Raw genomic sequence first — 11,356 nt, forward strand, 5'->3', positions numbered from 1 at the left:
ATGAGCAGCGCCCCCGCGCCGGGCCCGCCGCCCGCCAGCCTCACGCTCTGGGACGAGGAGGACTTCCAGGGTCGCCGCTGCAGGCTGCTGAGCGACTGCGCAAACATCGCCGAGCGCGGAGGCCTGCGCAGGGTGCGCTCCGTCAAGGTGGAAAATGGCGCGTGAGTGATGGTACAGGCGCGGCCGGGCTGGGTTGGGGGCCGCCGGGCTCCCCTGGCCTAAGCTCCGAGCCTGGGACCTCAGCTCTCAGCCCTCCGTTCCCCAGACTGTTAGCCCTGCCTGAGACTGACCAACATGGGAAACCCCTTGGCCTCCCAGAACTCCCCCACGTGCCACAAGACAAATCATGTGAACTCAAAGGATAAAGGCGAGAGGCAACCCTTTGTGGGAGCCCCGTGAGATGGGCCTGAACCCTGAAGGGGTTCCCAGTGTAGTTATTTCCTCCCCAGAGTTTTTCTCTGTGCAGCTAGATAGTTCTGAACTTGGTGTAACAAAAGAAGCTAAATCTCTTCCTCTCGCTCCATCCTGGTCTCTGAGAGCCTGGGGCGCTTGGGAGAGCTGAGGCCTCTGATTATTGCAGGTTGTTGTTATCACAGATTGCCACCGCAGGTTGGGGGGTTCCTACACCTACCTTTGCAGGCACCTAAATCCTCGAGGTACGAACCGTTGGTAGGTGATCTTCAGAACCTGGAAAATTCCTTTCATCCTGGGGAGGCTAAGCTGGAAGCCTGGATCCCTGAAACCCCAGATAGCAGCTATATACGGTCTTTAGTTTTTCTAGAGGGGCCATATTGCCATGTGCTGTGTATGTCAGGGTAAGGACTTGGGGTTGGAGAAAAAAGATGGGGTTCTCAGTCTTTTCGATCACAGTAATCAAGGTGGGGACAGAGGAAGGAGTGAGCCTGGGGCAGATGCCTCCCAGCTTTCTTTGTCTTTCCCCAGTTGGGTGGCCTTTGAGTACCCTGACTTCCAGGGACAGCAGTTCATTCTGGAGAAGGGTGACTATCCTCGCTGGAGTGCCTGGAGTGGCAGTGGCGGCCACCACAGCGACCAGCTGCTCTCCTTCCGGCCAGTGCTCTGCGCAGTAAGCACAGCCTTCCCCTTCCCCTTCTGCTTCCTACCTCCTCACTCCAGACCCTGACCCCACGATGGCACCTCATAAAGGCTGTCCATCCAGTGTATGGGAATGTGTAAACACAGTTCCTAGATGAGTGGTAGTGGCATTACTTCCAGAACCAGAAGAGTCCCTGAAAGTTGGGACAGTGGACCTCAGTCAGGTGACCAAAAATCAGCACCACGGACAGCACCAAGCCCATGCCTGTCTTGAGCACCCATGTTCCTCACATCATGTCGTCCACACCTGTTAAAGAGTGCTTCTGCCATCACACAGTCCTGTAAGGTTGGGACGGCTGCTGTTAGCCTCATATACAGGTATGGAAATGGGGCTCAGAAGGGCAAAGTGACTTGCCCTCGGACACAAGGGTTAACGTGATGAGACTAGAACTCAATTCAGGGATCATTGTTGAGAAGAGATCAATCTCTGTGTGTATGTATGTGGGGGAAGTGTTAGCAATGAATCAAATGAATCACTGGACAGGAGGATCTCACTTCTCACTTGTGCTGACTTAGGTACCCTACTGTTGAGGCCTGGGGCTGAGAGGTAGAGGGCAAAGAGCAAATGCTGACTCAGCCTACCTTCTATATTCCAGGAGGGGAAGGCCCTAGGACTATGGAAGCCCAGACTCAGCCAACACTGATGCCTGGCCTGTTATGATTCTGCCATCTGGCACCCCTCAGTTGGGCCTTACCCTATGAGAGGCTGTTCCCAAGGTGCTGCACAGGGGATTGAGTAGTCAATGAGGCCCTTAAGAAAACTGCCTTGGTTCATGGGCCAAATTTCTCTCAGGATCCCTGATTTTCCTTCTGCAAAGAGGTCCAGATTACAAGATGCTCTCTAGTCCTGACCTGGAAGGGTTTCTGGGAAACCCTCAGTCTCACCATCTCAACCCAGAGCCATAGAAGGGACTAGGTGAGGGACTTCTGAGCCTCCCAGCTTCCTAGCCTGCTATGGACCTGATGGAGTGATCTTTGGGAATGCTTGTGGAGCCAAAGTGTCTGCAGAGCTTGTGTTGGGTGGCAAGGTGGGGAGAGTAGGGCTGAGAATGTACCCATTAATACCTCTTTGGAGGGCCTAACCTGACCACTCCCACCTTCCTGTGCTTCAGAATCACAGTGACAGCCGTGTGACCCTGTTTGAGGGAGATAACTTCCAGGGCTGCAAGTTTGAACTCACTGATGACTACCCATCCCTGCCCTCCATGGGCTGGGCCAGCAAGGATGTGGGTTCTCTCAAAGTCAGCTCTGGAGCGTGAGTCCCAGGACTGGAACAGGGGAGATGGGAAGAGAAGGGAGGCAATGGAGACCAGGGAGGGGGGTTGGGAAAGGTGATGGGGTGCTAAGAGACATAGTAAAGAGATGCTGAGTACTGGGGGACCGGGAGAAGTGAGATGATGGAGACAGACTGGGGGGGGGCAGAGAATAGGAGAATAAGAGTCAGAGGGCCAATGTGGGGATAGAGCAAGGGATTTTTAAAAAGATGGATGAAGAGGCAATGGAGAGTGGGAATAGGGGAGAGAGATCATTGCAGGGAAAATTGAAGCAATGGCATTGGAGCTAGGGGCTGGGGCTGCAAAAGGAGGGCTGCTAATGGGGGACATTGGTGGGGGTGGGGGCAGAGCCTGCTCACCACCCCTGTGATCTCACTGGCCTAGGTGGGTGGCCTACCAGTACCCAGGCTATCGAGGCTACCAGTATGTATTGGAGCGGGACCGGCACAGTGGGGAGTTCCGAAACTACAGTGAATTTGGCACACAGGCCCACACTGGGCTGCTGCAGTCCATTCGAAGAGTCCAGCACTAAGCTCCACAGCCCTGACACCTCCCATGAGGACCCTCAATAAAGGTTCCTGAACCTGCCTGCCCCTCTTGCCTCTTTCTTGGTGTCTTGCGTTGTGATCTTCATCCTAATCCTTCTGAAGGTCCTTCCCTGTCAACCTGACTTTTCCCTCAGGCTTTGGGACTGTTGACTATGAAGCATAAACTGGCTTAGGATGTATGTGGCTAGATCCCGACAGGGCTGAGAAAACAGCTGTTAAGAACCTTGGGCATCCTGTTAAAGGCAACCAGTCCCACACCTCTCCCTGATAAAGGCCGATCAGCTTGGTCCAAGTGTACCATAGCACACACATGGTGCCTTTGCCATCCTCTGGTTTGGGTGCACACAGTCCTATCACAGCACTCATAGCTGAATCCCACCCACCTGGGCCAGGCACCAGCATGCACGGCAGGACCTACTTAACCCTATGTGGAGCTCAGTTGGATTCTTCTCTAACCCCCAGGAGTTTGTCTTCTAGCCTGGCTCCCTATCCAACTGAGTAAAGCCTGCACCCTTTTCCTAGCTTTATAGAATCTCTGTCTGATAGAGAAGCAACACTGTAAAAGGATAAATGAGTGGGAAATTCCACTGCCTCTCAGGGCCTTTGAAAGGGGAGACTTTCTCTGAGTGGAGCCCCAGACCCTTTGTCTGAATAACAATCCCTTCGCGATATTGAGCTCCAACATTTACAAAGCATTTTTATGCGCCTCCTCTCAGCTGTTCCCAAGAACCCTCTTCATTCTTCCTCTCTCTCCCCTCTCTTCAGAGGGTTGGTCAGCTGCAAAGTCTACCCCACAGCCACTGACCACAATGAGCCTGGTTTCTGGAGTGGTGGCAGAAGACCATAGCCATGTTGTGGCTGAGTGTGGTAGCAGAGCCCTTGGCACCAAAGCAGTTTCTACCTAGTTCCCTCACTGGCCCAGTTAATGATACCCTTAGTCTCATAAGCAGGGCCTTCAAGGCCCTGGGGACTCCCCTCACTCTGTCATTCAGGGATGCTTGTGTTTTCAAGCCCCTAGTGGACCTGTCAATGGGGAAAAGTGGCCCAGATCATCGCTCAAGCCCAGAGAAGGTAGGGAGAACAGACTTGGACCTTAGCCATTCCCAAGGGCCCAGCTGTGCAGTCAGGCATCTGCTCCCTTAGAAAGAGCCCTGGACCAGAAGTCAGAACACCTGGGACCCAATAATGTAGCATCCGTGAACTTCTACTCCCTCACCTGTAAACTGGGGCTACTGATCCCTGCCTTGTCTATCTCACAGTGTTGTGAGGATTCAAGGAGAACCCACTGAAAATGCTTGTGGTGTTATGGAAAAGCACTGGGGCAGTCAACATAGGGCCCTCATTCCCTTGCACTACCCCCCATCCCACGATCCATGGATCCTAGGGTTAAGTCGGGAGAGCATGGGACAAAATTCTAGGTAGGGTATGAATTCTGCTTTATACCCGGATGAGTTCTAGAGTCCATGGCCCCTGTTACATTTGATTCTCCTAACACCTTCCATACTTCATTTCACCAACGAAGCTGGGCTGAGAGGGAGAAGGTTTGATGAGGCCATCCACTTAAATGGTGACAAAGTCAGGACTTGAACACAGGGCTCCTGACCCCAAATCCAGGCTGTTAAGGGGAGGCTGACCTGAGCTGTGGCTAAAAGCCTCAGCAGAGCCCCAAACCTTTTTGGGTCCCAGAAGAGCCTGGGGTTCCTTCCTGGTCCTAAATGTCCCCTTGGGGGATGGTAATAGTAACAATAGCTAAATGTATATAGAGCCTGTCTGAGTGTTCAGCACAGGTTATATAAGCCTCGTAATTCTGTATGGTAGGTACTGTAATCCCCATTTTACAGCAGAAGGGACTAACTTCCCCAAAGCTGTACAAGAAATGGGGGAATTGGAGTTGAACCCAGAACTCAGACCAACTGGCTTCAGAGCCCAGCAGTCTACCTCTCCACTTCCTGCTTTGCAAGGGTAGGCAGTGGACAAAGGGAGATCTAGTATCCACCATCAGCTAAGCTGCCCTCCTTCTAGGAGGGTCTGTGGCTTCTGGGAGGAGTCAGCAAGATGGCTGTAGGGACTGCCAGCGTGAACTTGAATAGGACACTCCGATTTCTAGGTCTTAGTGTCCCCACCTGGGAGTTGAGAGAGCTAATATTTGCTTCAGGCTTTGTCAACACGAACCTTCTAGGTTTTCCTGGACCTAGGGGTCCAACTCTGCTTCCCACATTGGAAACTAAGGAGTATAGGATGCAGAGGCCAGGCTAGAACTGAGTGTTTCCACCTTTCCAACCTCCTCCCACTCTAGGCAGGTTGATGGTCAGCAGAACCCTGTGGGACTGTCACCCAGCCAGCTGGAAGGAGGATGCAGGAGAAGCTGCCTGGGACTCATCCATTGGCTGCACTCGGCCAAGGCCAAAGGGGATGAAGGAGGTCTTCTCCTTTCAGGCACAGCCAAGACCCAAGGGTCAGGGATGGGTGGGGGGGGGGGACACTTCTCAAACTCTTTCCAGAGCTCACCTACCCCTCTAGCGCCTGAGTCTTCAGTGAGGTGGAGGCACAGAGCCTGAGCTGTTGATCCCTCACCAGTCTGGAACTGGGATGTCTGGATAGACCCCCAACTCTGAGCATCTCTCCCTTCTGTCTCAGCCTTCTGCTGAGAGCATTATGTGGGTGAACCTCACTGCCTCCCCACTCTCTCGGCTCTGACCTCCTGCCCCTCATTTTCTATCTAGGAAAGAAATATGAAGGCATGAAGGAAAGAGATTGGGACCTCAACCCCACCCCTAGGCCCTCCCCTCCTGTGAAGCCCTGGGTTTGGTCCCCAGGGAGGATCCTAACCTCTTATCTTTGCTCCCCCCAGATTCTTCATCCACATCCTGAAGCCCCATCTCTCTTCCTTTAGGATCCTCTAGCATCCTGAGATCTCCCATTTCCCCCTGGGCTCTGCCTCCCTCACTCCTCCTTTGCTCCTTCTGACTTTTGCACCCTCCATCAGCAAAGATGAACACTCCAGCAGTTACAGCAAGTGAGGAATGAGCAGGGGCCCTCCCTGCTGAGCCCCTGAAGTTGGGCTTCTCAGCCATCCTCAATCAGGCACCCCTGGATCATGGATTCTGCAGGAGACTTGCCCACTCTAATCAGTGTAACCTGAAGCCCCAGGTCTCCTCATCTCTTGGGCACAAGCAGTGTCCGTTTGGACAGTAGCCACCAGGTGCTGCATGGCTGCAGCGGGGCTCTTAGCCCAGAGCCTCATCTTCAGCTAGCATCCCTCCTAAGCTAGGCTCTCTTGAGCCAGGAAGCCCCACAGAGACTCCAGGCCACTTGGGAACCACATCTGCTTTGCGAATACACAACCAGCATCTTTGGAATGGATTTCAGCTTCCACAACTCCTCCCGCCCTGGGTGGGGGGCCTTAGATAGTACACAACACTGTTTCTACCCCTTTCCTCCTGCTAGAACAAGGTACCAGTTGTTCAGAGAGAACCAGGATGAGAGTAGTTGTGAGGGTGGATAGTGGGGTGGGGTGAGGGGAAGGGGATGGATGGAAGAGCTATAGTTTGGGGAGGAAGAGGAGCCTACCACATGCCACAAATTAGGAGCAAATGAATGAGAAAAGGAGAGACATAGGAAACAGGAAGGGGGATGGCATAGAAGAGACGAGATGAGGAAGGAGAGACCTAGAAAGGGGGAGAAGGGGAACCCACTTGAAGTTGTGGGGGGAGAGGGCCCCGCGCTGGCCTAAAGGCCTGGGAGACCTGGAAAGGCAGGGAACAGGCCAAAGCAAGAGGGAAACAGGGAAGGAGATCGGGTCTCCAGGGAAGAGTAGAGAGCAGGCGAGGAGGAGTAGGGAGAAGGCGCTGGGAGGAGGAGGGGGCGGAGATAAAGGGAGCAACTGCTGCCCGGCCGGGAGCGGAGCGACAGGCGAGAGGGAGGGAAGCGGAAATTTAAAAGTGAAGATGGAGATAACGCAGCCTGGAGACGGGAACCCGGGCGGGGGTGGGGGGAGGAAGGGGGAGGAGAGCGGAGCCGAGATGGGGGCGGGAATGGGCGGAAGGAGGGGCTGTGGCCCCGGGGGTCCGAGGTGGGCCGGGTACTCTGCCCCTTCGCTGTTTGCTGAGAGTCACGGAGGCGGAAAAGAAATGCGCTCCCGACCCCTATCAGAGCGGGAGGCCCAGGCCCATCCCCCGCGCGTCTCCCGGGTTGCGGGGCGCTGGGGGCTGCTGGGTGCGCTTGGCTGCGGCGCGGCGCGTCGGAGACTTTATTGCGATGGGGCGATAAGAGGGGCGGGGGCGGGGTCCGGGGGGCCGAGGCAGCAGCGCTTTAATTAAAACGGAAATTGCGGCCCCTGCCCGCGCGGGGGGCCGGAGGGTTCCAAGCAGCCTGGTAGCTGGGAGCATCGCTCCAGGACCCTCTCCATCCCCCGCCACACCCGGGCAGCCCCCTCCCGCCAGGCCCTGTCGGAACTGTTCCGTCTTCTTCTCCTTGTCACCCGCGGTTGCCTCCGGCGGGGATCCGTGCCCCGGAGCGCAAAGCCTGACGCTTCCCCCCTTTCTCATCCCCCCCCCACCTCCCACCACCCAGTCCCTGGCGGCGATGAGACAGAGCGGCGCCTCCCAGCCCCTGCTGATCAACATGTACCTGCCAGGTACCAGGGACCAGCCGGGGGCTGGAGGCACCGGGACCTGGGGCCGGAAGTTTGGACTAGGGCATGGGAAGGGGTTGCTGGGGTCCAAGGGAAGGGGATGCGGTCCAGACACTAGGATTGCTGGGAAGACTGAGCAATCTAGGGCACGGGGGACCTTAAAGGCAGATGGAGAGGTTTGGGGTTTTAGTGCTAGGTCTAAGGACTCCAAGTGAGCAGATTGGGAACCTGGGAGGCCGAGGGCGGGAGCTCAGGGGCTGAGAAAGCCTGGTAGGGGGAGCAGAGGTCTTCGGTGTGGCCGGGGACTGACTCCGTGTGCGTTCAGCGTTGGGAGGCTGTGGTCCGCTGAGCGTCGCCCCTGCGCCCTCGTGGCTCCTCACCTCCGTGCTCCGAGCGTTCCCACCAGCCCAGCCTTCCAGGCGCCCTCCTCTCCTTTCCGATGGTCTCCGGGCGCTCCCGCTCGCCAGGCGCACTGCCTGCTCGGCTTTATAAGGCTCCCGCCGGCCCGTTCGGAAAGCGGATTTCCTTTTTCCTGGACGCGTTTCCTGACTTGGGCGTTATGGAGGGGCTCCGCGCCGCGCGCGCCCAGGCCAGGCTCCGGGAGGAGGAGCTGGCGGCTCGAGCCCCCAGCCTTGCACCCAGGAATCAACCCCCAACACCCCCATCCTCCCGAGCCTTGGCCCGGAGCCCTTTCGGTCAAGTCCACAACCTCCGCCCCGGTCCTCCTGACTGTTTTTTCCCGCTGCTACAGATCCCGTCGGAGACGGTCTCTTCAAGGATGGGAAGAGCCCGGGGTGGGGGCCGCTGAGCCCGGCGGTACAGAAAGGTGAGCTGGCCCGCGGACTGGGGGCGGGGGTGAGGACAGTGGATGGAGGCCGGGGCATCCACCCTAAAAGGACGGGCGCCACCGGCCACCCGATCGGAGGGTGGAAGCGATGTGTACTGCAGGGCTCTGGAAAGGGAGGGTGCAGGCATACTGTGGAGGCCGAGGAGAGGGGGCATGCACTTGGCTTTTGGCTCCAGCATATTCCAGGTCCCAGGGCTGGACCTGCAGACCAGGGCAGAGGGAGAGGATCCTAGCCCTTGGCCTTTTCTGCTGCAGGGCCAGGACCCAGGTGCTTGGTGTCCTTTCCCTATTGGCAGCAGGAGCACAAGGCTCAGGACCTCTGGGCACGGGGACCCCGATAATTACTCCCTGGCCACTCCAAGCCTCCTCACCACAGCACCGGGCCAGCACCTACCTGCCTCACTGGCCCAGGCTGGCGAGGCTCTGGGAGCCAAGTCTGCTAGGCTTCGTTTCCCCACCCAGTTCCGCACGTCTCTAAATTACTCTAGGTTTTGCCTTGTTGGTCTCAGAGCCTGGCTGGCCCTCCCGCAAAGCCTCCCCAAAGCCCCCCACCTCCCCGCTCCTCTCTCCTCCCCCACCTTCCTCTCCTCTCCCCTTTCCCACCTCAGTACCCTAGATCTCACCAAGTCACGGTAACCACAAAGACAAGGTTGGCAACTGCTTTACCCAAAAGGAAATGTGATTCCCAACAAGAATGGGTTTCCAAGCTTCTGATGTCGGTCTGCATCAATGCCAGCTGCACGTTTTCACCCAAACCTTTCCTTGTTTCTGACCCTAAAGCTCCTGACCTGAAGTCAGGCAGCTACTGGCTGCGCTGGTGTGGAGGGATTGGGGTTGAAGCGAGGGTGAGTAGCAGGTCTGCGTTTAGAGCGAGGGGTTGAGAAAAGAAGAGAGGTCCCACCGGACTTGATTGGAATCAATCATCAGACTACTTGAAGGAACACTCCCCCCCCCCCTTTTTTCCCCTAAAAGAGAGTGCGAGGAAGTAATTGTATCAAGATTTTTCTCCCCTTGTCCGACGGAGCCTCCAAAACAAGGGAGTGGAAATTCTCGGGCAGCCCTCTGTCTCCTCGCCGGCATATCTGGGAAACACCTACTGGCCGCTTCCAGCAAATCCCAAAATCAGGACTGGGCCGAAGAGCCCGGGAGATGGCCAAAGATAGGGAGGTGGCAGGGAGCCAAGCACGGGCGGCTTCCCAGTCTCATCACCTCTCCTCAGAGCTGTGCGTCAAGCCCCAGAGAAGTATAACACCTCCACATGCCAGAATCCCGCCTGTTCCGAAAATGGGGACTCAACCCGAGTAGCTGTGCTCTGCACACTGGGCAGTTGAGAAGGGTGGGGAGCCTTCAGAGTCTGACTGTCCTCGCGCCCACTGGGGGCCACTGCCCCCATTCCTGTCTGACTGGTACCGCAAGAAAGCCAGCCTCCACCTCTTCTCCACTTTAGGCAGGGTCAGTCCGACTAACTGTACGCCTTTGGGGGCTAGGCCTTGTCTAGGGGCGGGGGTGATCCTGCCGCACTCCTGCCTCTTCCCTCTGGACTTGCGGACAAGGTCCAGCCGGGACGGGGCAGTCTGACGACCTGCGCAGACTACCCTGTGCGGTTGTGTGGGCTCCTCTCTGCTGAATAGGGGCGCAGGGCCAAGGCGGCCCGCGTAGGGGCTGCTATTCGGCCCCTGCTGGCCTGCGAGAGAGCCGCTGCTGCTCCCACGCAAAGGAGGCTGTGCTTCGCCCTGCCCTCCTCCCCAGTTCTCACACACCCAGGCGCCCGCGGAGCTGTGTCCTCCTCGGTGGGAGCCGTATGTCCATTGTGCAAAAGCGCGGTAAGCGCTAAGGACCGCTCGGCGGATCAGCCCCTCCCTGGCCAGCCGCTGCAGCTGCGCCCAGCTACCCCGCTGGCCGCGCCTGTTCCCTCCCCGACGCCGGGTCCCACCCGGCCGGGCCGGTCTCCCGCCTCACCTCTTCCCCTACCTCCTGCCTCCCCCATCCCGCCTGCGGCTGACAGCCCCGTCCCCACAGGCAGCGGGCAGATCCAGCTGTGGCAGTTTCTGCTGGAGCTACTGGCGGACCGCGCCAACGCCGGCTGCATCGCGTGGGAGGGTGGCCACGGCGAATTCAAGCTCACGGACCCAGACGAAGTGGCTCGGCGCTGGGGCGAGCGCAAAAGCAAGCCCAACATGAACTACGACAAGCTGAGCCGCGCGCTGCGCTACTACTACGACAAGAACATCATGAGCAAGGTGCACGGCAAGCGCTACGCCTACCGCTTCGACTTCCAGGGCCTGGCCCAGGCCTGCCAGCCGCCGCCCGCGCACGCCCACGCCGCGGCCGCGGCCGCGGCCGCCGCCGCCGCCGCCCAGGACGGCGCGCTCTACAAGCTGCCAGCCGGCCTCGCCCCGCTGCCCTTCCCCGGCCTCTCCAAACTCAACCTCATGGCCGCCTCGGCCGGAGTCGCGCCCGCCGGCTTCTCCTACTGGCCCGGCCCGGGCCCCGCCGCCACCGCCGCCGCCACCGCCGCACTCTACCCCAGCCCCGGCTTGCAGCCCCCGCCCGGGCCCTTCGGCGCGGTGGCCGCCGCCTCGCACTTGGGGGGCCACTACCACTAGACGGGCGGCCGGGTGCCGCGCGCGCCCTCTCCCAGGCGCCGCGCGGCCTCGCTCGATCCCGTCCACACCCCGGGGCAGGGGCCCGGAGCCTCCCCCCCACACCGTTCCTTTGATCTCAGATTTTACTTCATCGCCGCCCCCAGCCCCGACGGAAGGGACCTGAAGCCTCCTCAGTCTTCTTTTAACACTGGATTTGCCACCACCCCCAGCTGTGACAGTGGCCTGCCCCCACTTCCTTTAACCTCCTTCTTCTAGACCCCAGACCACGAAGGGGGTTCCCGGACCTCCCCGTCTTTTTCTGCCCTCCACCTGTCCTTCGGCCTGGCTCCTGAAAG

The 11,356-nt window shown here is 58.3% G+C and overlaps 2 protein-coding genes across 2 annotated transcripts; both read left to right on the forward strand.

The window, feature by feature from the left end:
• On the forward strand, positions 1 to 2,919 carry CRYBA2 (crystallin beta A2). The gene is made up of 4 exons (XM_047082342.1): positions 1 to 161; positions 943 to 1,084; positions 2,226 to 2,368; positions 2,772 to 2,919. Exons 1-4 carry the CDS (start codon positions 1 to 3, stop codon positions 2,917 to 2,919), a joined length of 594 nt encoding a protein of 197 aa, XP_046938298.1.
• Positions 2,920 to 7,403: 4,484 nt separating this feature from the next.
• FEV (FEV transcription factor, ETS family member) lies at positions 7,404 to 11,021 on the forward strand. The gene is made up of 3 exons (XM_047082568.1): positions 7,404 to 7,571; positions 8,320 to 8,394; positions 10,435 to 11,021. The coding sequence occupies exons 1-3, from the start codon at positions 7,520 to 7,522 to the stop codon at positions 11,019 to 11,021; spliced, it is 714 nt and encodes a 237-aa protein (XP_046938524.1). The 5' UTR covers positions 7,404 to 7,519.
• The last annotated feature ends 335 nt before the right edge of the window (positions 11,022 to 11,356 follow it).

This window comes from Lynx rufus, unplaced genomic scaffold (assembly GCF_022079265.1).
Source record: "Lynx rufus isolate CCGP_SWC_20201006 ecotype Redwood Valley unplaced genomic scaffold, mLynRuf1.p SCAF_2, whole genome shotgun sequence".
In the NCBI taxonomy this organism is placed as follows: Eukaryota; Metazoa; Chordata; class Mammalia; order Carnivora; family Felidae; genus Lynx; species Lynx rufus.